Source organism: Fistularia commersonii, chromosome 19, assembly GCF_037954325.1.
Source record: "Fistularia commersonii isolate RoL2024-O1a breed Wild chromosome 19, RoL_Fcom_v1.0, whole genome shotgun sequence".
Taxonomy (NCBI): domain Eukaryota; kingdom Metazoa; phylum Chordata; class Actinopteri; order Syngnathiformes; family Fistulariidae; genus Fistularia; species Fistularia commersonii.
In genome coordinates this window covers 13,394,960-13,420,570 of record NC_141302.1, presented here as the reverse complement: position 1 = coordinate 13,420,570, position 25,611 = coordinate 13,394,960, and the positions used below count along the sequence as shown (strand labels likewise).

At 44.7% G+C, this 25,611-nt stretch overlaps 1 protein-coding gene across 4 annotated transcripts in view; it reads left to right on the top strand.

The window, feature by feature from the left end:
- Positions 1 to 2,215: 2,215 nt before the first annotated feature.
- nat16 (N-acetyltransferase 16) overlaps positions 2,216 to 25,611 on the top strand; it is a 31,103-nt gene continuing 7,707 nt past the window's right edge. Inside the window, exons 1-4 of one of the 4 annotated variants that reach the window (XM_086165375.1) lie at positions 2,280 to 2,420; positions 11,630 to 11,740; positions 11,844 to 11,937; positions 24,859 to 25,084. In XM_086165375.1, coding sequence (XP_086021501.1) covers positions 24,866 to 25,084 — 219 coding nt within the window. In that variant the 5' untranslated portion in view covers positions 2,280 to 2,420; positions 11,630 to 11,740; positions 11,844 to 11,937; positions 24,859 to 24,865. Of the gene's footprint in view, positions 2,421 to 11,623; positions 11,741 to 11,843; positions 11,938 to 16,476; positions 16,663 to 24,858; positions 25,085 to 25,611 lie in introns of all 4 variants that reach the window. The other 3 variants (XM_086165376.1, XM_086165374.1, XM_086165377.1) reach the window with 3 other exon arrangements.

The following is a 25,611-nucleotide window of genomic DNA, read 5'->3' as shown; positions in this document are numbered from 1 at the left end:
ATGGCCTCATCCTTTGGTCCACCCCTACAAAAGCAGTCATAATGGTTGAGCCGGCTGTCCCTTGGGCGGATTGTTTGGGGGCTGCCTTTGTGAAGACAAATGAGGAGTGCACAGAGCTGGTAAATGTGTGTGGAAATCTTTCACCGATCTGGTAGAAAGTGACTCCACCGAGGCTCCACCTCCCGGTGTCTCTTGGCAGCACGGCCTCCACGGAGAAGGAGGCTCGAAAAACCCGACAGCGGAGGTGGGAGGAGTGGAGACGACCCCTCTAAGAATAACCCAACATGAGTAATGTGATGAATATGATGAGAAAATTACATGTGTGAATGTGAGGGTGAATGACTGTATGTCAAATGGTTGAATGCCACTACGTGCTCTGATCTTTGGAATATTTATATACGTATTATATTTATACTCATTATCATTTCATTTTTATCAGCCACATCTCCTTATGTACTCCTATTATTTCATTCCATTCCGTTGTCTGCACAAGACATTTTTCTTCAGTTTATTTTTAAATGTTTCAGATTTTGTTTTCTTTTGTTTATATTGTACTTAGTCTTGCTGATCTGGATCCTAGACCAGACGTGGGCGTTTTACGACCCGGGTGCTACATGTGGCCCTTTGGCTGTCCTTGTCCGGCCCGCGTGGAGTCAGTCAGAACACGAATGACAAAACATTCTTGTCGAAATCTTCTCGTTGTGGCAGCTGGACTTGAATTTCTTTACTTAAAGAAGGGCTTCTTTAGTTCTAATGAACTGTGGGGAGTGTCTGACTATAACCGACAGGGTGTTGGACGGGTCTAGGTTATGGTCATTACGTAAATGGAAGTTGATGGGCAGAAACTGGGTCTAAGGAAGTTATATTGGAAACAGGGATGTCGTTCGTTGGGGACAAGGAACAACTTTTCGACAGGATTTTCAACAAGAATTTATTGCAACCTGGATTACTGAGAACTTCCTCAGACAATGAAAAAACATGTATTTCGTACATGTTACGCAAGTATGTTTCTTTTCTGTTATCACTGGTTCAGCCCTCCCATGGCGTTTTCAGGTTTCTCATGTGGCCCCTTATAATAATTAATTGCCCACCCTGATCTAATTCCTCTATTTGCATATTCTTCTCTATTATTACTACTTGCATGCTTTTCTACCCTGGAATGCTGCGGTGACAATTGAATTTCCTCGTTGTGGGATCAATATAGTCAGTTTTATCTTCTGTCGGTGTGACCTCTAAATGAGAAGATAAATTGTTTCATGTGGACATGTGATGTGTAAATAAGGGGGTGAATGTCCACCTGATGATTATATTATTGTAAATCTTGGTTGTGTGTTGATATATACAGAACATCTGGGATAGACTAGGATAGGATAAGTGGTCCAGAAAAGAATGAATGAATGAATGAACATTTTTCAGTGAAGGCTCAAAGGTTTTTTCTCTGTTGTGTGACAGGATCTCATGAATTAAAATAAAAGAAAAAAAGGCCTGCGCAGCCACTGACACACACAAGAGCATGCAGGAACATATGTGATTACAAACAATGAGACAAAAGATGGACATACACGTGAACACACACACATGGATAAATGCATACACATGAATGGACACACAAAGACACACGTGCAAAGGCACATGAGCAATCAGGCGAACACACACACACACACACACACACACACACACACACAAGAATGCATGGGCGCATCATCGGACATCAGGTCGCAGTGTGAGGCACCTGCACTCACGTCTCCCCCTAGTGGTCCGGAGTAAGAAGTGCAAGCAGAGATTTATATTTATATATACGGAACGCACGATATATGGTATGTTATATAAAGACATGTATATTTTAAATATATATATGTATGTATATAAATGGCACTTTGCATTTTGACTTTAAACAGAACGCACAGATGAACACGTGATGAAAGATGGAGAGAATAGTTTTATGTGTTTATACACTTGCGTGACGCGTTTCCTGTCCCATTGATGGAGAGCGGGGGGGGGGGGGTCATCCTTGGGAGTCCGTGCACGTACACACGCAACTGTGCACGCAGACGCGCACACACTGCCCCTTTCTCCCTTACGCACACGCACACGCACGCACACGTGCGGGGCGAGCTGGGGAGGGGGAGGAGGTGAAGGGGCGGGGCTTCTGCTTTCACGTTTAGTCTTCGGCGGATCACCGACGGAGCCGGTCTGTCAGTCCCCCCCCCCCCTACACACACACACACACACACACACACACACACACACACACATACACACACACACACATACATACACACACAATCACGCAGGAGCTCGCGCATCCAAACCGCCGCTGTACCCGCACTGCCCGCATCCTCCTCCTCCTTTTCCTCCTCATCACCATCAAGGACATCATCCGCATCACCGGAAGCAGCAGCAGCGGCGTCGCCATCGCGGTAAGACCCGCGTGCGGCGCGAGCGCGCGCGGATAACCGTCGGCGGGGACCGTGACGTAACCGTTACCGGCACCGTTACCGACACCGTTACCGGCACCGGCCGGTGTTATGCAAGGCGGTGGAGAGAAATCGTGACCTCCTCGTTTCCGGCCCCACTTCATCCAGCCGGTAACGGCTGTCACCGTGCGAACGCGCATGTGACGTCACAGCACGCGCTGCCCGCAGCTCGATTTCTCATTCATCATGAATATTATTATTGTTATGATTAGCAGTAGCTATAATGGTATTCATGTCAATATTATTGTTAGCAGTTGTAGTCGTTTAAAACAAAACTAAAGCAGCCTGGGTAGTCCTCCTTCTGTTTACCAAGCGAAAACCGCAATGTAAAAACTTATTGATTTATTATTTTTATTTATTGTTAATGGTGATAGTACTACGGGAGCTAACAGCCCCAGCGGCATCCTGGTTGCTCCCTGAAATGAAAAATTACTTTAACTGGTTTAATGTTTTTAACCATAAAACGCCATCTCGGGATGAAGGTGAGACAAAAAAAAGCGGATTTCAAAACAGAAAAGAAGTTTCCGCTGGTACCGTTGCTTTTTCAGAAGGCAAAGGCGTGTGTGTGTGTGTGTGTGTGTGTGTGTGTGTGTTTGAATGCATGCGTGCGTGTGCGTGTGTGTGTGTGTGTGCGTGTGTGTGTGTGTGCGCGTGTAAAGAAGTAAAATCGGTATTTTTATCCGCCCGATTGCAAAAGGAGTCAATTGATTTGATATGAAATGAAAGTGAGGGCCCGGTTGTGTCGGTTCTTCCTCTGTTGTCATCAGGATCGTGTCTCAGATGACCTTATATGTCAGACTGAGGAACCAATTAAACAAGAGATCGATAGCTCGCTAATGAAAAGCATCCCAGAATCCTCTGATCGTCTCATCTCTTATATGTTAATGGTCTAAATCTGGGACCTGAAACACCTCTATATTCATCCACACACGTGGTGTTTGCTGAGTTTGGTCCCTTGTCGACCAGCTGACAGGTGCGATTCATTCGAAGGTCTTCGGGTTTTGTCCCTTCTGCGCCTCCTACGCTGCACTATGCGTTGACCCGGATCAATAGTTGTGCACGCCTATGGCTTGAAATGTGGCTCTGTGTTAATGTCAATAACAGACATCTACAGTGAACATTTTGTCCTGGTAAAACCTGGGATTCAAGGCCAAAGCTCTGTCAGGATGATAGCTTGTATTCGCTTGATTTAAAAAAAAAAAAAGAAGGAAAAGAATTGCCTCTATCACCTCCGCCCTTTTCAAACAAACATGAATGAGCTACAATATGAAATCAAATGAAATTGAGCTCAATGATGAAGTTTTTTTTTCCCCTCAGAGGGAACAGAACAGGTTTAATTTCATGCATTGAAATAACAAGATAAATCACCAACACAAATAGGTTTCTCGTCAGTTTATGGGACTACTTATGTTTAAATTCCCCTCAGATGCTGGTTTACTGTCCAGACTGATAGTTTTCACATTCCTTTATATTATTATGGCTAAATTAATCCCCCTTTGATTTGTCCTGCATCAGGGTTGTGGTCATGGCTCGGTCCAGAATGGGGCGCAGTGGTTTTTCATGCTGGTAACTGAGAATAATCCTCAAGGTGGGTCATTACACCTGGCTAAAGCAGGACTTCATCATGTTATACTCTTCACATCAACAACACGGAGACGCTGCACGCTCTTGTTTGCATGGTAATGTAGCGACCAGCATTTACTCTAGCTTGTTGTAGCTAGTTAGCTGCAAGTAATCCATGGCTATAGGGAAAACAATGGGTATGAACGATATATTGATGTAAGTATCTACATTGAGAACCAAAGAGATCCATAGCTAGTTAGCGTCACCCACAGTCTGAGCTACATTTCAGAAAAATCAGTCAAAGCTAGCTATACTTTCTATATTATACCCATAAACAACCTAAAAGAAATCTTCAGTGGGAAGGTTGGATAATGATTGGTCACTTTGCATGTAAATTAGGCAGCAGTTAGCTAACAAACTTGATATCAACCTAGTGAAGCAAAATGTCGAGATGTTCATCCACCCTTGCAAGTTTCTGTATAGCAGTAGTTGCTGGAGCTACTTCAAACCGCCCTCTAAACTGTCCTCCCGTGGAGTCAGATGTTTTTTTTCCCCCCTGGCTGCCCCCTTCGAGGGGTTGCCACGGTGAACCACCCGCCTCCACCCATTGTTAGTGTTGTTAGGAGATGTAAACACGAGCAGAAGGTACAGGAAATGCTAAATTGAAAACCAAAGAAGATATCCAATGCTTGTGACAGATGTTGACCGTTGTCAAATCCAATCCACCACCACACTGATTTTTTTCAGCGGAAATGAAAACAATCTTTCAGCGTTAGACGACGAGAACTTCCCGTATGAGTTGCTGTGGATAAATGAAGCGACGGCAGGCGACCATCCTCCAGCAAACACCTCTAGATTTATAAAAGACAAAACATTTTGTGTTCCCAACACGGGTCCACATCGTCGTCCTAATCATCAAGAAGAGGTTGCTGTCAGGTGGTGGAACGCTCAAATCTAAATATCAAGGGAACAGAAAGAGAACTTTTCCAGCGATGATGTTCCCGTAGGAAATACTCATCCAAATGCTCCCACAGAAGTGCGACTGCAAACATGATGACAAGGAAAAACAAGGGCAGGCATGCAATCACCATGATGGGATTTTTGCGTGATCCTATAGTTAAAACAATCAATAGTCTGTAACAGCTGCTGCTAAAATGTATGTGTGTGTGAGTTTTTGCAGCAGTGTCACCCTTTGAATACCTCTGTAGATGTGGTCGCCTCAGCCCCCTCCCCCCAGTGCGATGTGTATGTGTGAGAAAGAGCCGCCCCGTGAGTCGGTCATCATTCTATTTAATGCCGAGCCTCGAATGGATGATCGCATGAGGGATCTCAAAAGGGTTGTACTCCCCTGGACCACTTTAGTTTTCTTGCTCATCCAGTAAGACCTTGATGTGAATTGTCATGATGCATCACGCATGTCAGTCCGGACTAATTCAATATATTTACAACAGTTCACGACAGACCTGTAAAATATGAGCCACAGTGTGTGCTATAAATGAGATGAGAGATGAGATGAGAACAACTTTATTTATCCCGAAGGAAATTGTTGTGCCAGAGTTTCAAGTAAAAACACAACAGTTATAGATAATAGTAGAAAGGAGGAAGATAATAGTAGAAAGGAGGAAGTGAGGTAAATGTGATCAATACTGGAAGATGAGATGGGACAAGATAAGAAGATAAAACAAGGAAGATGATAAAGGTATGGTGAGATGATGTTAGATGAGATGAGATAGGCTGTGATGTGATAAGATAAGACAAGATAATGTTGACCATAAGATGATGCGATGAGATGACATTGGAAGAGATAAGAAAATATAAGATAAGCTAAGACATGGTGCTGAGATGAGATGAAATACAATGTTGAGGCGAGATACAATGAAATGAGATGTGACAAGAAGATTGAATTAGTTAAGATAAGGTGAGCTGAGGTAACATAACATAGCGTAACGTAACATGATTTTGAGATGAGAAGCGATCAGATGATAAACGAAGGATAAGGAATGAGCAATTGCTGATAGGGACATACATACATGCATTGTTTGTATAATGAGTCATTTGAGGTCATATGATTTCACTCTGCTGTTATGGTGCCTTTGCTTATTCGCTCTAAAAACAAAAAAAAAATAAGAACCCAAAATAATGGTTGGGATGAAAAATCAACTTAAATACATCAGAATTATCTAAAGAGTCCTTTGGAGACAGCTGCAGTTATAACAGATGTTGCTCTAAACACCATTCTTTTAAGTGAAAATAACAGTCTCTCATCCGAAGTTGTGATGAGACGTTCAGATGGTTTGAAGCTGAAATGGATGTTGGGTTGGTGTCCACTCAAAGCTCCTGTCTTCCTCCTCTAAATGGTCAGAAGGTTAACTGAAGACTCTCTGAGGACTCTACGATTATCAATGAGAGTGTGAATGTTTAGGTGTCTCCATGTGTGACTCTGTGATTGACTAGTCCAGCTGGGAGTTGGCTCTGGCTAATGAAGATCAGGCATTTATGTGAAATGAAAAGCCGTTTAAACGAAATTGATTCCTCGATTAATAACGCTCCATCTGAGTGTCACGTTTAAATGCGTCGCATTCCCGACAGGGGGCTTCCTGTGTGGAGCCTCCATGTTCTCCCCTTGGGGTTCCTCTGGGTTCTCCAGGTTCCTTCCTTACTCCAACAACATGCAGTAAGTTGACTGGAGACCCTACATTGCCTAGACGTGTGAATGACAGGGTAAATGTTTGTGTCTCTATGTGACTTGCAAATGAGTGACGGTTGCATGTCTCTATATATGACCCTGTGATTGATACAGGGTGATTTTCCACCTCTTGCTCAATGACAGGAAAGCAGTATAGATAACGAATGAATGCATGAATTGTTAAATGTCTTATTCAATCTATAACATCCTTAAACCCAAAATGACATTATCGTCCTTTACCGACACACACACCAGAATGTGCAGACACATGGGGTCGATGGAGTGTTTACCTCCAGAGACGTGTCACATGGGGTTCATATTAAGTCTCGTCAGACTTCGACAACATGTGACATCATTGTGTTTGTGACAAGGTCCACGTTGTTTTTCTCTCACCACCTTGTTTTTCTGAGTCGGGCGAAACGGAACTTGATTTGGTGACGGAATTGTGATCCAGATTATTTCACAATAATTGTAAGATTTGTGAGAAACTGCTAAAGATATATGTTTAAAAAAGTCATGTGCCAGGAATATACCAGACAGTGACTAAATTGAATGGTAGAAAGACCAAATACCCCATTAGACAATGATGAATTGATCAAGAGTGGTTTGAAAGGGTGTTTGAATCTAAATGCTAGTTAATTCCTTCATTCGTCATCATCATCTTATCCTGCAGTCCAGATCGTGGGGGTTATTGGACTCGACTGTTAATGGACGAGAGGCGGCGTTCCCTCTGGACCGACCGCAGGGCCTTGTTTAGAGACATGCATCCATTCACTTGTTCACACATCACATAAAGGCACACAGCCATTCACTCGGTCATTCGTGTGTTGGGAAAATTTAGGGTTTCCAATGAACCCTCTGCATGTTTATGGACCGAGGGAGGATCCCCATGCAGAGACGGGGGGAATCCAACCAACCAGGGACCTTCTTACTGTGAGGTGCTCACCCTTGCGCCATTGTGCCCCCCTTTGTTGATAACTTAAAAGAACAAAGCTACATTTGCGTCCTCATCTTTCCACCAAATGGTTCCTTAAAATTCGATTAGTAATCACAATTCACATGAGAACTAACACTCGCTGAATGTCGCCGTCATAACGTTGACCTGCATCAGCCAATCTTCACAAACTTCAACCAAACAACAGTCAGAAAAAGTTTTGGCTCCAAAAGGACGGAAGTATCATCTTCCTGGTCGGGATCATCCTCATCGGATGTTTTCGTCCTCGTCTCCATGTGTTTGTGCGCTCGCTGTGACACTGGAGGAGGCTGTTGTGATGTAGCAACTCCACTGGGCAAAAAAGGTAGACCAAGAGTGGGGTGCAGAGAGAGAGACAGAGGGTGAGAGAGAGACAGAAAGAGGGAGAGGGTGCGGGAGAGGGAGGTCTGGATGTGATCTGATGCTTTTTGACAGTTTGGTATTTGGAATTGAAAGCATGGAGGCTTTATTGTATTAATGATGGAGGTGAAAACACAACATGAACATGCTTCCCCCTTCACTCTTATCAGCACATTTCCTCCTGTGCCTCCCCGAGCAAACACTGTCAAAGTCCCACGCATGCTTTTTCAAACGCGGCAGGCTGGCGCTCTTTGTGCGCCACGTTCATCGCTGGCCAAGTACCGTGCCCCCCTCCTGCGGCGCAGCGCTTCGGGGCTTCTTTTTAGTCCCTGACACAAAAACTAAAGGTGCCAGTGACTGGAAAATGCCCCACTGTATAGTGTTGAAACTCGTGCACACACACGCAAGTTGCCCAAACAGGCCATCTTCTCATCTAGGTAAAAGCCAGGTAGATCAGGATCATCTTTAAATTCACAACATCCACTGATTATTTCAATCATCACTAGAATAATGGCCAGCGTGAATAATTGAGTTGTCTCCGAGGGCCCCGTTGATGCGACAACGTTCTTTTCAGTCGTGCATGATACACCGTAGGAAACAATAGAAGTGATTTTGTGATGAACCAAAGCATGCGTGTGTACATAGACATTTCTTTTCTCGGCACAATACCAAACGTGGGAGCCACACCGAATGTAAATATCAACAATGGCGAACAATCAAGTACTTTTGTGCACAGATCAGGAGGCGGAGTTATTCCAGTACATCTCCACTGATTCAAATGGTGGTGGAGAAACTCCACGCTTTTCAGCAGTGTGGCAATGGCAATGTCCGCCATTGTTGTTACAGTCCACCCACCCATCCATGCGAGTTGGAGTGACCCTGAATTGCAAGGCGGGTAAATTCCAAGGGAATTTAGACTTTGAGTGGTGCCAGTCAAAGTACTCTGGAGTACTGATGTCTTGTTCTACCCCACTGGAGTACTCCGGAGCACTCCGAAGTACTTCAGAGTCCTCTGGAGTCCTCTGAAGTTAGGCATTGCTGTTATGGTCCACCCAGTGGTGCGTGCAAATCGTGACCATGAGGTTGAGTTAGTGCTTGGAGTGACCCTGAACTACAAGGCAGGGAAAATTCCAAGACAATGTTGGCTAGCAGATGTGCCTGCCAAAGAGTCTAGAGTACTCTGGAGTCCGCCATTGTTGTTATGGTCTACCCACCCGTGCACAGCAATTTGGTTGCAACTTCAGTGTACATGTCACATTTTCCCCGTGTCCATCAAGAAGTAGGCGTCTTAAAAATATTTCCACCCCGTAGCCCTTTCCATATTGTAATGCCTGTCAGACGCCACGACTGGCGTCCTTGTGTAAATGATGTTGTCGCGTCAACAGAGCCTTAAATATGTACCTTTTCCTGCTAATTTAGAGTAAGCCATACAATTTAAATACACTTTGGAACTGTAGTTCACAGTTCACACTCTCGATTTCCTTGCAGATCTACCTATCCACCTGGAGGTTTTGAGGTGATGCTGTGTATTAGTTATTACCAAAACAGTGTACTTTACATCATTGTGTCGCAGTACATCCTGTGCTGTGACACAGAGGATTGCTGTTCTGGAATGGTAGCCCTTACATTATTCATCAGATCATTGCCTAGCAATTATGCGTGTATTGGCTAATTTTAGGGTGCAGCCCCCCGCTTCCACAGTCACACACACACACTCATGCGCACACCAAGGCCAGGGCCATCAGACTGTAACAGCTGTGTGTGCTCGGTTAAATCAGGGCCTCCCGAAGTGGGTCGCGGGATGATGATTTTCAGGAGTCAATTCATTAAGCCTATTTTAGCCCGACTCATGCGAAGGAGGAGAGAACATGAAGGAACATGTCAGCACATCCAAGGTGACCGCAGAACTGGCGCAGGTGATGTGAAAAGAAAGTCAAATCCTTATCCAATGTCATCTGACCTTTATTAAAACAGGAATGTATAACCCTGCTATCGCATTGCGATGCATTATTTCCACCTCATGAGGCACCTCCTTCATAGCCTTCTGTTGTGCTCCACAGACCTCGGAGATTAATGACTTTATGGGGTGCTGCAGCCTCGGCAGAGGTATTGGTGTTGGGGTGGGGGTGGGGGTGGGTTGTAGAAAAGGACAGACTGGCAGGATGTGGGGGATGGTAGAGAGGCTGGAAGAAGAGGGGGAGGTTATAGAGGAGATAAAGGAGGGGGTGGGTCGCAGCATTCAAGGGATGGAGCGAGGAGATGAGGAGGCCTAAAATAGAAGGAGGCAGTAAAGAGGTGGAAGGTCAGGGAAAGGCTGCTTTAAAGGGGTTGAGGAGTAGACAAGGAGAGTAGAAGGGGCTGATCAGGTGATGAAGCCTCCAAAAGGAGGCTAAAAGCAAGTTGCAGCTCATTAGATCCACCATCAGGCCCGGATTAAATTCGCGAGATGAACACATGAATAGTATGATTGATTTAATGTCAATGCTTTCATTGTGCCCTAAAACAAACAGTGGTCCCCAACCCCCAGTCCCCGGACTGGTACCAGTCCGCAGATCAATGGGTAATAGAAACTCTTTTTTGTTTTTTTCTTTAGACTACCAGATCTCATTTTAAATAGATGATTGTTTATGCTTTGGCTTTACTGTCGCACTTAATATTGTAATTGCCTTATATAAACTGTAATTGTTGTATTCAGATTAAATACTGTGCACCGACAAAAGTTTTTATTACTTTAAACGCCCGTGCCTCTAACCGGTAGGAGGAAAGATTTTCATGCATAAAACTGGCCCCTGGTACAAAAAAGGTTGGGGACTGCTGCCCTAAAAACTCCAATCTGCACGATGCCCAATGACACCTTGGAGATGCGAATGTTGATGATGTCGCCCAAGCAGCAAATGTAAGCATCACTTATGTGTTGCATAATAGTTAAAATTAGCATAACAGGTATTTTCTGGTTTTTGGCTAGAGGGGCATGTAGACCCCAACTTGGAGCACCGGCACACACCGCCGTGTTGCTTCTACAGTGATGACATAGTGCTTCACATCGTAAATACCAACGGTATCACAGTATACAATTGGTCTCTATCCAGTGGGGTGGGGGGTTGCTGAAGGCTATTTCAGCTGTCACAACCATTCACCCTCTCATCGATGCATCTGGGAAATTTAGGGGTCTCAGGTGAACCTACTGCATGTTTTTGGGACTGCGAGGAGGAAACCTGAGAATCGAGGGGAAGAACACGGAGACTAACTTCCCAGCCAGGGAACCCCCTTGCTGTGAGGTGGAAGTTCTATCCACCGCGCTGCCGTGCCGCCCTACTTTTGTTTACTCTCTTCTTATTCCTATTGCCTTCCGCTTGGACACATGGATGACGTGATTGTACGAAGCATGTTTCGTTCTCGCGGACCCCCTTCCCCCAAACGTCTTTGCATTACGTACAGAATGTATTTTAAGCTGTGGTGGTCGACCTGGCGCTTTGATGATGTTGTGTCTGATTGTGAAAAAGCCGATTGCGATGCGGTTATCTTCCTCCTGAATAACACATAATGTCTTACTCCTGGCTGGAGCTGCAGCCTGACCAGTGTCTACAACCATGAATGTTTGGACAAAGCAATGCTTCGTTTACTGGATGAGATGCTCCCCCATGCCCCGTCCGGATGATGGCGAATAAACCTACAATCAAGGTGAGGAGGAAGTGACAACGCACTGCTGCATTTTCACTTGGTTGTCGGCATGCCAGCGCATTCCCATAATGACTTTATTTTTGTGCTTTTTTTTTTTTAACAGCAAACGACACTGGGATGTCATCCATCAGACGCGGTGGCTCTGGACGACACTGCCTTAAGGCGTTCAAGAAAAAGAGCATGAGAGAATGAGTGATGTATGTTGTGAAAATCAATAAAAGTGTGAACTTTTAAGTGATTTGCTTTGTTTTCCTCTATTTGTTTAAATTAGTCAGTCTGGATAAAATTCACCAAATCCTTTTTACGAAGTAGAAAACATTCATAGCACTATTTCCTTCTTATGGATTTCACAGCAGAGGCTACAAACTAATGAAAATTACTTTTATACTTGGCTTGTGCACCATTTATCCCTGAGCTTCCCCCAAGGAAATGATAAAGTGCTGAGATGGAATAGTTGAGGATAGCTAAGCTAACTGATGTGTGGGTTGGTGCACAGCTTCCCTCACCAGATTTAATCATGTTTTACAACCAGTCAGGTGCCATGGAGGGTGTGTTTAACTTAACAACCCGTGATTTTACTTCTTTACGCGAGCTTCCTATTTCGCCGCCGTTTGTTTTAAGCTCAATCAAAGTGGAGACGTGAATTTGTAGGTTCAGGCTCAGAAACTAACAAGTAAAAATAACAAAAGCAGATAGCATTTTCGCATTCCTTTCTGAATAAATGAATGATTTCGGGTTCACATCAAAATAGCATTGGTTGGATTTCTTTGTGGAAAGGAACGTTCGAGTGTTCAGAGTCACTTGTCGGGGGGAAACCAAATGGATAACGTCAGCTGTTTAGTGTTTAATCCAGAGGCGTTAGGGGGGCAGTTGCGTAGCCCGACCGCCAGATGGCGTCATAGTAAAAATTGGTCAAGTCCTGCACAAGTCCCACTTCTAGGTTGATGAAAAGTCACAAACAGCATGTCTTAAAACCAATGCCATATAACAATCACTTTCGTATGCATCAGGGCCCCCCAGGATTCATAATCTCAGGTCTTTTACTTGGGACCTTGTGAATATCTTGTGAAACCAACTCCACGTTAAGTAACACTCCATTTTAAATTTCCGAAATGTTGCAAAAAGTGTAAAAGACTCCTTAAGCTCTAAGTTTTGATGGACTTTTAGCATGTCCAGATGAAACCTTGACTTCCCCAGTTCAACTCCAGCACAAACGGAAGCCATCGACCGAGGCTTTTCCTTGTCAAATCTTGTTGCGGCAAATTGACTTAGTCTCTCTCCTTGAAGATGTTGCTTCTCTCATTCCAGGTTTTTCATTTCTTACAGACTTTGGAGTTTTTGCTAAATAACTGCTGGGGTTTTGGGCATTGGACGTTGTTCTTAGTTGTGAGGGTTCACTGTGAATGAGTTCCGGTGCAGCAAGTGTTGGATTGTTGTGTTTTCACCCAAAAACGTTTTTGGGTGAAAATACAAAACTCTAGTTGCATTTTGACCGTCCGTCTGCATGAGAATGGTGTTAGCGATGCCTTAAAACAGAACAATATGGAAAAAGGGTTTTAGATTTCCTCACAAAAAAAGAAACACTTGGAAAAGGACTTGGTTGCAATCACTTGCCTTGCGCCAATGGGAAGACCATAACAATACCAGACTCCACAATTCTCCAGAGTACTTCAGAGAACTCAGGAGTACTTGGACTGCCATGACTACTAGTCTACATCCTTCTGGAATTGTAGTTCAGGGTCACTCCAAGCAGTAACTCCACCTCAACTGGTCTGTACAAATATTCCACTGCTCGCCATTGCTGATGCTTACACTCGCTGGAGTTCCCACATTTGTTATTGTGCCCAGATAGGAGGTGTTTCTACACGTGTGTGTTTTAGTTCACCACAAAATTAACGTGCCAACTACTGGCCTTCCATGTGTACTGCAGGGCTTCAAGTTGCATCCCACGGTCTGGTGTGCACAAAGATTGCTTTCAAAATAAAGAACTCTGAAAATGGCGACTGAAAACAAAACATCTAATGTTTAGGTTGTTGGAACGAAAGAAGTTTGTTAGTCAAAGTGCTGAGGTACCAGGCGGGACCTTATTTGGGTTGCTCACCTCTGGGTGAATTGATGGTTGTAGATGGATCTGTCGGCGTGTGTGCGTGTGTGTGTGTGTGTGTGTGTGTGTGTGTGTGTCTTTGAGTGTGTGCGTGTGCGTGTGTGTGTGTGTGTGTGTGTGTGTGTGTGTGTGTGTTGATCTGTATTGTAGCAGATCTTGGGGCACTGCTTTGTATGTAGGTGAAAGGTTTCCAACCCCATGCAGCCCAATTGCTGCACCACAACTCTTTCAACTAGGATCAACACCCCAGCAATTGTAAGCCTTAAAATACCTCACAGTCTGTTAGACCTGAAGATTTCTCTGGAATGAGAGAAGAAATATCTTCAAGGCGAGAAACCAATTTGAGTTTGCCACCATAAGAGAGCCATCAAGACTATTTAGGCTATTAATCCCAACATCAATGAGGAAGTTCAACTGCTCCCAACTTAACCCTTCTCCTTATGGAGCACCATTCCTGCAATTTGTAAGAACTAAGGAAATAAAAGCTCAGCACTCTTTAACTTTGCCCTCAGTGCAGTGAAATAGGCGGTTATATGCACGTTGCCACATAGATGGCATTGATCAGTGAATTGAATTGTATCCACGTCAATGTAAGTCAAATGTTACAATCGGCGTCCAGTGAAAACACGTGTATCGCTTTATTTTTCAAAAAACTGCAGTTCAGGTTGAGTTGAACACTATCGGCCCTATTAAATGCGCAGAAGGTCCAGTTTTGCGACATTCGTACTGTCAGCAAGGAAATAATTAATAGGCGTTACAGCTGAGGGTGCCCCTTTCAGTGCAGAATCTACTGAGTGCACAGCGCTATATAGAGGAGAGTATCCTTATCGGCAATAAATCAGAGCGCCTCTTCGCAGTGACCTCTATTCTCATTGCACCCGGTGTTACTGCAGTGACTAATGGCCTGATCCACAAAGCCCAGACCAGCATCTCTAGAAATCCCCCTGTGAGGCCTGGCTTTGGAGTTGAAACCAGGTTTTGTCATTTCAGTCTTGTGTGAATTTCAATTGTATCCACCATGTGGAACAAAAAGGGTATGATCAAATGCAAACTTTGTGATGGTAAGTTCGTAAGCCATCCTGACACTACGCCAAAGTGTCGGGATAATACTTTAGATCATAGTTTACTATCTGCACCGCACATGACATTCGAGTCAGTCTGGTCAGATAGTTAATTCCGCTTGAGTCAAACAAAGCGATATCTATTCATTCATTTGTCATCTATACTGCATATCCTGCACATTTTGCTGTGCTCTGCACCACTGTGCTGCCTGTAAAGCAATATTGGATGTAAAGAAACACAAGAAAACAAAACAAAGCCATTTATTAGCCAAAATAAACCACCAGATTAAATCTTTTGTACATTGACCAACTTTAAACTAGCTGGTTTCTAATCACATTAAAATGTTGTTTGATTTATATCTGACTGACCTGACTACTATTTAGATGCTGGTCAGTCACAATCATGTCGTGCCTGAAGAGCTGTACTTCAAGCAGAATGTTTCCCCATCCCGAGGAGTCCCCCTCAAGGCCTTGTCCACATGAATGTGTCTTCGTCTGCATTCACCAGCTGAAATGCCTCCCCAGATATGGCTGCTCTCATCCATATCGCCTGGAGCCATGTGCCCCAAAAGGAAAAGCAAGGACCAAAATCCCCCATCAAGCTGCCAGAAAGAACCAGAGATGAGCCACCGCGTTTTCCTGACTTTGTTTCTTGTGATTGTAGCGGCTGGTTAATAACAGGCTGCATACATAAAGCTACAAGTCCTGCGCCAATGGCCTTGAAGAACATGAGTTGTCAATGTGAATGCTCTGCTTTGACTATCCAAATGAAGCAGTCTTGCCTTAAGGACGTGGCAATGTTGGACCTGACAGCACAACGAGGACAGTTTACTCTGCACATTTAGCTGCATACCCAAGCATGCTATCTTACTGTAAGTTGCTTGTCTCTACTTCAAAAATGAACTGTCTTAGCTGTGTTAGGACAGACTCCAGAAGAAGCATTTCTTGCATCTGTTTCGCCTGATCGGCCAAAGACCAAAGAAGAACCGCACGCCCACACCAGCTTTCAAACTCACGGTTGTGTACTTGTGCTTCGCATCTTCTCCCAGCCCAGAGGCTGGGGGGGGAATTGTCATTGAGCATGATCCATTGACTCAATTGCCCCACTAACAAGAATAGAATATTCCTTTAATTGTCCCGCAGTGGGGAAATTTCAAACAATTCATTGCAACTGCTCTTCAGTCTGCCTGGTTCCTCTTTGCCTTCGGCTAGCTAGGCCAGTGGCCATGGCTTACTGTAAGGCATGCCATAGGAGGCCTTGCACGAGGCCTTGAGGTGTGCATCTCCAGGTCAGTCTCCAAGAGAATACCCTGAGGTGGTGCGGCAGCACGGAGAGCTTTTTAAGCTCCCCGAAGACATGTTGGTGTGGACAAGCGCTCAGAGGAAACTCCAAGGTTCTTGAAGTACGTACAATTTTTCCCATGCGTGGGAGACCAAAGAACTTCCATGTGATGCCATCGGCGTGGCCGGCAGTGCGAGATGTCTCGCTCGGCTCTGCCATTTTGATGAAAAGAAGCTCAGAGTTATGACTGACAGACTAACGTGGTGTCACTGGTTTGTTCCATGTATAGGGCTGTTCGGGGGAAATGATGCGGACCCTGCTGTTGCACGACACAATGCGATGCGTATGTGTTTGCGTCAGCGTGGAGCCTTCTTGCACGAAGCCGTCGGAGCTGAGGATCTTCCCAGGAGACATGAATGATTTTGATGACCATGTTCTCATCACTTGACCAACAGGATTATCTCCCGGAGACATGGTGTGTTCCTCTGAGTTCTGTATCATTTAGGTGCTCAAGAGTATGATGGTCCTAACCTGAGGAGATGGTGTACTCCAAACAAATCACATTGTGTCCCTGTTAATGCAAATGGATCTGGCTTTGATTGCTAGCAAAATGAAGACCAAGAGCTTGTGCTCTTTTTTCCTAAAGCTTTACTTTGCTGGGGAGGGAAATCTTCGCATGCCAAACTAACAGGGCATAACATGACCAGGGAGCCGGGGTATTGTCGCAACTGCGAGGGGGGAAAACAGGAAATGTCAGGCACCTTATGGTCTTCAGCCTTGAGGGTCTGAAAGCATAAGATGGAAGAATGCAAGATGCAGAAGAAAAACAGGATCTTCAAGTTATGGGCGAGTGTGACACTAGCTGCATTTCCATCCATATCAAGGAGAATCTGAAGGATGTTTCTGAAATATCATATAAATGTATACTCTTATATAGTGTAGTTCATCCAGAAGTTGGAGAAGATGTTCCTAACGTTGTGTGTATGGAACATTATAGATTATAGCATCACAACGATATCCATGAAACACTTTCAGTTGCGTCATAAAGATGGACATCAGGATTAGAAAAGTGATTGGAAAAGTCCTCTTTTCGCGGGAAGGCGGCTATTGCTTAGTTGATAGGGCGTTCCTCAAATTGGAAGGTTGGTCATTGGATTCCCAGCTCCTCTTTTCTACATGCCTCATGTCCTTGGGCAAGACGCTGAACCCCAGTTGCTATTGATGATCTGGTTGGCACCTTGCACTGCACCTCTACCACAGTGGTGTGGGCCTGTGTGTGAATGGGTGAATCTTATGTGCTGTAACAAAGCACCTTGAGCTTGAAAACAGCAAGGCGATGAAAGTGCTCTGTAAGGCCCCATTTACAGGACAACGTTTTTGGGTGAGGACGCATAACTTTTGCTGCATCTGTCTACACGTGAACCAAGTTTCCAGTTCCAGTACTCCAGAGCGGACAGATTTGATGCCTCCACAAACCCAGCCCTTTGAACACCACGGTGCATACAAATACTCCGGTGCTCTCCTTTGTTGATGTTTACACTCACCTGGCGTGTGTGCTACAGCATTTCTGCTGTTTCCTAAAGTCTCTATGGAGATCGTCTTCCAAATGTCAATGTCTGCATGCGGAACCACTTGGAAATGGCAACAGAAAACCAAAATGGAGCGTTGTCGTTCAAACGGGGCCCAGGTGCAGACCATCTCTTGTGTCCAGGATCCATCTGAGATACTAGTTTCTTGGAATCTTCTAAACATACTTTTCAGCGTTTAAATATATCCCCTTGAAATTGGAGTTGCCAGGCAGGAGGTCTTGAGGAAGACCAAAGAGAAGATTTATGGACGTAGTGAGAAAGTATATGCAGGTAGTTGGTGTGAGAGAGGATACAGAGAATAGGGTTAGATGGAGAAGATTGATTTGCTGTGGAATTAGCGAACCCTGAAGGTAAAAGCTGAAAGGAGAATATGAAGTTCAAATGCATCCCCTGCTGAGGTCAGCTCTTTGCAAAAAGCTTATATTTTTATGCAGTTGAGGACATATTTTCTTTCTGACGTGATATCCCAAAAGTACTTTGATGGAAACATGGCTAGTGTCACACTGCTGTCTCTTCAACAAGCGTTATTACGGGACAATACCGGTCTTTTTTCATGTAAAGACATGAAAAGACAGATGTTGTAAAGACTCACTCATACTTTTTGTGGTCATTATAGCATCTCATTGGTCCGAATATAAGATGAGCCTTCCTTTTCCAAAGACCTTGTCTTTATTACTAGAATAATTCTGAGTAACTTTAGTGTTACCAGTGCTAGATGAAGACAGATATTTAAGGGGCATTCAGGTCTTGAGTAAGAATGACTTGTCCTGGAACTGACTGACTGTCGCAGTGGATACTTCAGGTTGCAGTCTTTCCCCAGACTCCCTGGTCCACGCATTACTTTTATTCCCATTCTATTCCTTCTGTTTTCTATGGTTTGAATTCTAATGTCACTGGATCATTTCAATCACAGTTCTAGTGCATGTCCATCCCTCTGTGGATACAGTTGCCCAATCAGAGCAAAGGGAACCAGGAGAAATGTTGCTCTTGCTGCTCAAATGCTCTTGAAACTTCTCTTCATCATTTATTGCCGTGCCAGACATTGTGCCCGCATAGCTCTATGTGGCCTAACTCATCCCTGAATAAGTTAATGGGTAATGATTCGTTGGCCAAAGGTGAAGCCGTTATAGTTTGCATCTTGGAACCCCACGCTTTGCAAGACTGCGCACCAAACAGGGAAAGGGTTTAGAGGCCTGCAGTTCAGTGTCGAGGGGTATGGAGTCTGTGCTGGGAAGACTACCAAAATTCACAGAGGGTCTGGCAGCAGACGAACAGCCAGTGGACCATCTGGAGACAGCCCTGGGGGAGCACTGGTTTCTTCAGCAGGCGAAGAGTTTAAGGTGTGATTTCAGCAGCAGGTGAACAACTTTCTATTGGTGTGACTTTAGCACTGGAAGAACACCGGTGCCGCGACCCACTGAGGTACTGGCAGCAGGTGAGCTCAAGGAGGGGCCAGGCGAGAGGGCACTTGCCCGGTCGGGGCCAGAGCAGAGTTTGTAAGGGGGCCGGCCCGGAAGGAACCGGAAGGCCAGGTGGGGGAGGCACGGGCAATTAAAACAAACTTGAGGAGGGGTCTGGTCAGGAGGCGAGGTGGAAGGGTGCATGCATCCAAAATTCGAGTTGGGAGGCTTGCACAGAACCGGAAGACAAGACAGGGAAGTGCCAGCAATCAAAACAGGGGGCACGGTTGTGGCCAGAAGGCCAGGTGGAAGTGCACTGTCGAGTTCAGGATTGAAAACTTGAGGAGGTGGGCCCAGACAGAACCAGTAGGCAAAGCGGGGAGCATCAGCAAACAAAACAGGAAACTCGAGGAGTGGGCCCGGTCAAGAACAAGAGGCCTTGTGAGAGATGCTGGCATACTTTGACAGGCAGGGAGGGGAAGAGAGAATGAGAGAGAACTCAGAATGCAGAACTCAGGAGAGGGGACAGAAACGAGAAAGCCAGAGTGAAAAGAGAGATGGCACAGGGGACAGAGAGTGCGACTAGGGATACATAGGAGCAGGTAGGGACAATCCGGCAAATAGTGAGACTGAAGCTCAAGCTTTCAAGTCCTCACTGATTGGTGGTAATGCGCGGCAGCCGTCCCTGAGCCGAACCCAAACAGAAGCCGGAAATCAGACTCATTTGGTGACTAAACTATTTCTGAGAAGGATAGATGTTGCCTGATTAAAACTTGTGGTATCTAGTTGCTGGTTAACCTTCCTAACTTGGTACAACCTAGTTTTATGGATGCCCCTTATGTTAGACCTGTTTAACTGAAAACTAGCCATCTTATATTTGGACCAATGCCGTAACTACCACTCTTCTATTTTATTAAATTATTTGTCAATTGAAAAATGTTCTCTTTTAAATACACCGAGCCTTAATATTGATGCGTAGGAAGGTGAACTGCTCTGGGAGAAACAAAAGGGAGAGAAACTGTTGTTTTAGAGAAAATAAGATTGGTACTGTTCGGCTAAGGGTACAGGAATTTTCCAGTGATTCAACAACAATGTCACGTGGTATGTCATGTTGCAAGTTTTGCTTTTTCCATTTATCGGGCTACTGTGACATGAATAGGCCCGGACATGCACACTGTCACACTGGCATCAGCCCAAGAGCGGGGTGTTTGGTGTCGGTTCAATGCCAGTCGTTCCAGCGTGCCAAATTTAAATTTGTTTGGAGTTCACTGTCGACCCGGGAGGAAGGAAACGTGAGTTGATAGGAGAGCGAATCAATGAGTGTGAGAGAGACATGCAAAACAAAATAACAGTGACGCCCTGGCTGTCAGCTTGGACTGTCCTGGGCTGGATGGATGGAAAAATACCAGTGTCCACTGTGTGTGTGCATGTGTGTGCATGTGTGTCTGCTGTGCCCAGACAGTGTTTTCACTACAAATGCCCCAGGAGCTCACGTGGCCCATTGATAGATTATTGGAACATGTCTAACATTTCTGTGTTAGCTTTTGCAAACAACCACCCCCACCCACCCCCCATTCCCATCCTTCATGGCACTCAAAAGACGGCTTACGCTTATTGTCGGCGGAAAACTATAAGAAAACTCCTGCGATAAGACATCTGCGACTTTTTTGTTATGTCTGTAATGGAAGCACAGAATATTCCCGCTGTTGCATCGGCCGGATGGTTTCCGATGAGCATCCCATGCCACAGATGGCACCCCCTTCTGTCAGAACATAACAGGCCTGCTCGCATTTTAATCAGTGTTGTTTTCCAACGGCCAAGTAACAGCTCACTCTTTGGCTACAGTGCCGCTGTGTTTGTGAGCCTTTGTGTATCCGGTGCATTAAACATCGTAACTCAGGCAAATCAAGAGGTGAGCGTGTGAGTGACGGATTTTCTGATTCAAATTACAAACCTCCCTCAACATTATTTATCTTATGTTAATACTCTCGGGTCGTTTCTAGTTTTTGCTTAAAGCTCCCGGGCTTTAATCCAGCTTTGTTGTTTTGGGCTTTCCTGTCCGAGTTTCTCGATTCGGGATGATACGCCATTGAAGGCCGTCCCTTCTGTACCCTTGTCGCTCCTTCGTTTTTTTTTCAGCCTCAGAGGACAAGAAGACAAGAACCAGCAGCGTCTCTCTTGAAGTTCTCCAGTTCAGCAGCGCTGACTCCAGCAGGCTTCTTGAATCACTTGTGCTCCACCCGCACATTTTCTGGGGCTGGTTCTTCACAGCACCACCTTGTTTGATAATCCTCCTTTTTGTCCCGTCTCTATTTGGACAGACGACTGCACACTGCGTACTTCACCTTTACGCTCAGTGACCATTTCAGTCTGGAGCTTGGAGCTCTGCGAGGCTCTGTGGGTGTGTGCTCCACCGTTCCAGGTCTTCTGTCTCCCCCTTTCTTTTCAGTTCATTTTCCGTTTACTCATCTTTCAATGGTAACCTGGTCACTATAGGCTTGCAGGTCTTTCAAAAAGAACACATCATCAGTAACAAAGCTGTGTGTCCGTTCAGTCTGTCCACAACAACGGCTTGCAGGGTGCAGCGTACCTGGTATATCGCGCTAACGTTTGCAGGGTATAGATATATGAAGACCCCATTTGTTTTCATTCATACCAGAGATTATACCCATCTGATCAGTTTTAGCTTTAGGTTCTTGCACAGGTTAAAAGCAGTTGAACATTTGGTTTTGGGATATCAGGTGAGCAGGGACTGTCCTCTTACTGACCCTTAAATTTCCCACAATTTGCACGGGAACTGAGGTGATTTTATTGATCATGTCAAACGTAGTGCACAAACCTCTCACCTTAAAATACCAGAACCCATATCCTCTAAACTTACTGGCTGATGATGATCGTGACGCACTTAGTTTAATCCTGGTGATGGAATACCTTCTGTAATCCTGTTTACAAAGCTTACAACTGCAATGTAGGATCAAATGCATGCACAATGTGTGCCAAAATTTCACAACTATTACAAAAATGACATGAATGTTTAACAGTCTGCACATGTTTCTTAATTGCTGCTGTATGAATCCTTTAGCACTGTTAGCAGCCGGGGCTAAAGCTCTTCACTTGCATTATATAACTTAATTATCAGTACACTTCAAAACCTTCTGCACTTGTAATATTTTCACATTTCTCAGTTTATTTTTTCTACTCATAGCATAAAAACAATTGATTTTCTGATACTCGAGGCTCATTTTTAACTACTGGTAGCAACCACACTCCTTTACACGCCACCCTGCACCTGGTATCCGGTACTTCCGGAGTGTTATCTCCAAGGTCTCAGGCTGCTGTACATCGCAGAAGAGTAAAACCCCCTATCCGGCACCACTGATCCAATATCAATGTTGCCACGGGTACCCTTGAGGAAAATAGTGTCACACCCCTGCAGCAACTACCAAGAAAATATATTTGCATCAAAGCTGGATCCCCTTTGTTCTTTGTGGCTGCTGCATATATCCTGTGGTAGCCACATTGGACTGACCTCTATTGTGCTGTTCACTGTTGCATGCATCGCTTTTTTGACTTCTGTCACTGTGTTGGAATGAGTGTTGTACATTAATGTCAAACCTTATGTTGTGGAACGAACCATTTTCTTACCTCTGCCCATGTACGTACCTTCTTTGCTGTATGTACTCCTGTTTCTTGCTTTACACGGCAGTGTATGTTTGAATGGCCTGTTTATTTCTCATATTGGGATATGTATTTGCATTTTATTTGATTTCATTTGCTCCATATTATGTGTGGATGCATTGTGTATCACTTTATTAAAGGATGAAGTCCTCCAGCAAGCAAGTTTGTTTTGGTCTGTGTCTCTGCAGAGGCCTGGTGTTTTGTTTTGATTTCCAAACCCTCTCACACTGATGCGCCACCAGACACACAGCGTTTCGCTCATCCCGCTCACATCTGGGCGGTTGAAATGAATGTTCTGCGGGACTTTTTGAAACCAACTTGCAATGACGGAACCCAAACCTTGGCCGTTTTTGCCACGTTTGCAAAGAGCAGCATTAGTGTCCGGATTTGGAGGGTGAGGATATGGATTTACCGGATTTACAGGATAAGACTGGGATCAAGATGGTGCTAGTCGTCCACTTCCTGTCTGTTGTCGTTTATCCTTTTTTCTTGTTCTCATTGTCGCTTCTTCCCGTCTTGTTTTTCTGCTCTTTCAGGCGTGGCCCCATCCTCTCTTGCTGTCCCCGCCGCTTTCCCAGAAGACCCCTTTTGTTGGGTGTTACTCATTAGTTATACATCTCTCTTGACGTTGATGGAAAGTTCTATGTAGCTCCTGGGGTGACTACATTGTTTTCTTCTCAACTGTGCTTTTTTGAGAACCACAATTCCTTACTTTGATTGGCTGACAATTCGTACATCTTTGTCACAATTAACCTTGAATGTTTCCTCTATATTCTGGATCGTTAACCAGAGGTGGACATGAGTTTGAAACACAAGGAATCTAATCTAGGCCCGCTGATCTGACCCTCAGTACAACATCACAGTGTACAATTTGACTGTACTCGGCAAAGATATTTCTACTTCCCACATTCTGAAGGGGTTGCTGCAGCCAATCACCTGTCTCCATCTAACCCACCGCCAATCACCTGCCTCTATCTAACCATGTCCTTTGCATCCTCTTCTCTCACACCAACTAGAGTCATGTCCTCTTTCCCTCCATCCATAATTCTCCTCTGTGGTCGTCCTCATTCTGCGATTCATGTCACCAATGCCAATCCATGCATTTCGTTTATCATTATGAAATTTTATTATCTCTGCACGGCCATGCACGAAAACAACAGTGAAGATGATTGTACCATATTCCAGCAAGAGCTACTTTCCAGCTGAAGTCCCACTGAAACAGAATGGAAGGGAATAAAAAGGAAATATAGGACACATGAATCTGCTAGTGCAAGACATTACAGTATTCCACTCCATTCATCTCCTCACTCACGAGGACATCAATCATTGAATCCATTTGTACACTAAAATGTGAATCCATCTGTTCATTCACTAACATTCTAAAATATCAATATACCGACTGAAACATCATGTTCATCCATACGTTGACCAAAACAATAAAGATTATCAATACATATCGACTAAAATATCTCTTTGATTTTGAAAAAAGTTAAATTTCTAGTTCATTACATGTCATGGTTGCATCAGCACTGGGTCGGGTTTCTTGTGTTTCAATGCCAGTGAAAGTGTCCTTATTTGCAACCGTTGTGTATAAAGTGTGTAGTTGAGAACAATTGTGACGAAGCAACAGTTTGATGCAGCGGGAATATAATGTGACTTCTCATATTTTTTTTCCTCACCTCCTGTCAAAACTGCTTTATAGTAGCTTGCCCTACAATTTCATTTTACCCGTTTTTTTATTTAAATCTGGTTGAACCGGTAAAATACTTTGTCAGTTGTCTGCACTTTCTCCCTGTTGCCACTAGGGGGTTAAACGTAGCCCCCCCAAGTACCGATGTAGCTGTGCCTTTTGCTCCAGGAAGGATTGAGTCTCTTGCACACAAACACATGGTTCAACACACTTCATGGCTTAGAGTGTCTCATGAACAGCAGAGAGCGACGTCCTCCCAGGGTTCTAGATGAGCGGCATCTACAGTTATATATCCTGCGTTTATATCTCATCAGTTGTTTCATGATGAAGATCGACACCAGCCTGTACATGCCCCAGCTGCCCGAGGCCCTGTCCCAGGAGGGCCTGCAGTTTACCGTGGCCGTAGAAGACGACTTTGACGACATCATGGCGATGAGCCAGGACATTTATGGAGGACTGGACTACCTGCCGACCAGATACACTGCCTGGTTGCAGGAGACCAACCGCACTGTCATACTGGCACGCAAACAGGGGAAAGTGGTGAGTCTATATTCAAATTTAAGGTTCTTGCCAAATGCACCAAGATACATAAATGGAGTGGTATGGAATTGCCATAGGAATCACCAACACACTATTCATTGCATCATATTCTTCATCATGAACAGCAGCTTTAGTGACCTTGTGGTTTCAAAAGTGCTTTACACTGCATTACACAGATAGCAACAGAGCTGCCATGCAAAGTGCTTATACAGCCAAAGTGCTGCAACGAGGAAGTGGCGGTTCATTGGACACTTCAGCATGCAGTCCAGAGGAGCTGGGGATTGAACTGCCAATTGAGTGGGCAAAGATGTACAGCTGTAAAAATATGATGATGTCCATTGAGGTTCCCGGTTGTCCCGGTCATAGTACTTACTGTATTATCTGGGCAAAAACAACTGATCTTGTTGAAATTCTTGAAGATGTATTACCTGTTATTTGATGGGGGGAACCCACGCTCCTCATTGAGAACATGTTTATGGGGAGGCAAGCAGGGGAGACTAGCCAGCTTGCCATTATTTGGCCAATGA